The sequence below is a fragment of the Acyrthosiphon pisum genome, unplaced genomic scaffold, assembly GCF_005508785.2.
Source record: "Acyrthosiphon pisum isolate AL4f unplaced genomic scaffold, pea_aphid_22Mar2018_4r6ur Scaffold_3834;HRSCAF=4378, whole genome shotgun sequence".
NCBI lineage: Eukaryota > Metazoa > Arthropoda > Insecta > Hemiptera > Aphididae > Acyrthosiphon > Acyrthosiphon pisum.
Genome location: NW_021773306.1, coordinates 1 through 1,011, shown reverse-complemented (window position 1 = coordinate 1,011; position 1,011 = coordinate 1). Strand labels below are relative to the sequence as shown.

General features: G+C 30.4%; 1 protein-coding gene across 1 annotated transcript; it reads left to right on the top strand.

Annotated features, from left to right (window-relative positions):
• The first annotated feature begins 477 nt into the window (after positions 1 to 477).
• LOC107885647 (folate-like transporter 2) lies at positions 478 to 900 on the top strand. The gene is made up of 2 exons (XM_016809319.2): positions 478 to 615; positions 678 to 900. Exons 1-2 carry the CDS (start codon positions 504 to 506, stop codon positions 869 to 871), a joined length of 306 nt encoding a protein of 101 aa, XP_016664808.2. The 5' UTR covers positions 478 to 503; the 3' UTR covers positions 872 to 900.
• Positions 901 to 1,011: the final 111 nt, after the last annotated feature.

Here is a 1,011-nt window from a genome sequence, read left to right as displayed (position 1 = left end):
ATTTAGTTATTTATAATATGACGAAATTGATTATAATATCGACACATATATAACGGGCCTCCTTGCTCAGCATATTTTCTTGATCTCCTGACTTAGCTTTATGGGAAAATGGGAAGGAAGTTAAAGCCCAACATGTACAAAAATAATAATAAAAATAAGTTAGGTAGTAGTTGCCGTTATTTTGTTTTGTTTTTTCACTTTATTGTACTTTATTTTTTATCTCACAGTGATGATTTATATTATTATTATTATTATTTGGTATAAATAGCATTATTACTGTATATTATTATGTAGTGTTTACACAGAGTAAATTAAGTTATTTTTATTTCATTTGTTTTTTTATTTCATCTGGTATTTATAATAAAATATACCTACTATAAATTATTGTATAATGTAAGTACCTTGGTAAGTAAGTACCTAACCTTAGTACCTATGTATGTATAATGTGTATTGTGTAGGAAAAAATGAGTGTAATATAACTGTTATTTCTTAGGAAATATTTAATGTTACAGGTTTTAGCTAACATAAACGTTTTGTACTCATACGTACTCAAAAAACCAGGAAATCACGATGTCTTGTCAAATGGACTTGCCGAGGCAATGGTTACGTTATGTGGTTAGTATTTCTCAATATTATATAGTCAAGTAATAATTAATCTATAAAAATATATTTTACAGGAGCCGCGAGTTCGTACTTAATTGGAAAAGTGGAATGTGATTGGGCGCGCTATGGTGATATGTTCACAGCATTTTGCTCTATTGTCATGGGAGTGCTAATAATGTCATGTTACTTTTATGATAAACTCATTTTTATATATTTGGCATACATATTATTTGGTCTCATATGTCAAATGCATTTTGTCATAATCTAGTGAGTAAAATATATTTTTAATAGTCTGATAGTAGTGGATGGGATACAGGCTGTATCGTACACAGTGGCGCAACTACGGGGGTGCTAGAGGGTGCTTAAGCACCCCCAACTCTATTTTAAGCACCCCCAAGTCCAATGTCT

Excerpts from the sequence above, each read along its gene's own strand:
- LOC107885647 (XM_016809319.2), top strand. The coding sequence starts at position 504 with ATGTTACAGGTTTTAGCTAACATAAACGTTTTGTACTCATACGTACTC. Across the intron at positions 616-677 it reads GGCAATGGTTACGTTATGTG|GAGCCGCGAGTTCGTACTTA; the intron begins GTTAGTATTTCT and ends TATATTTTACAG.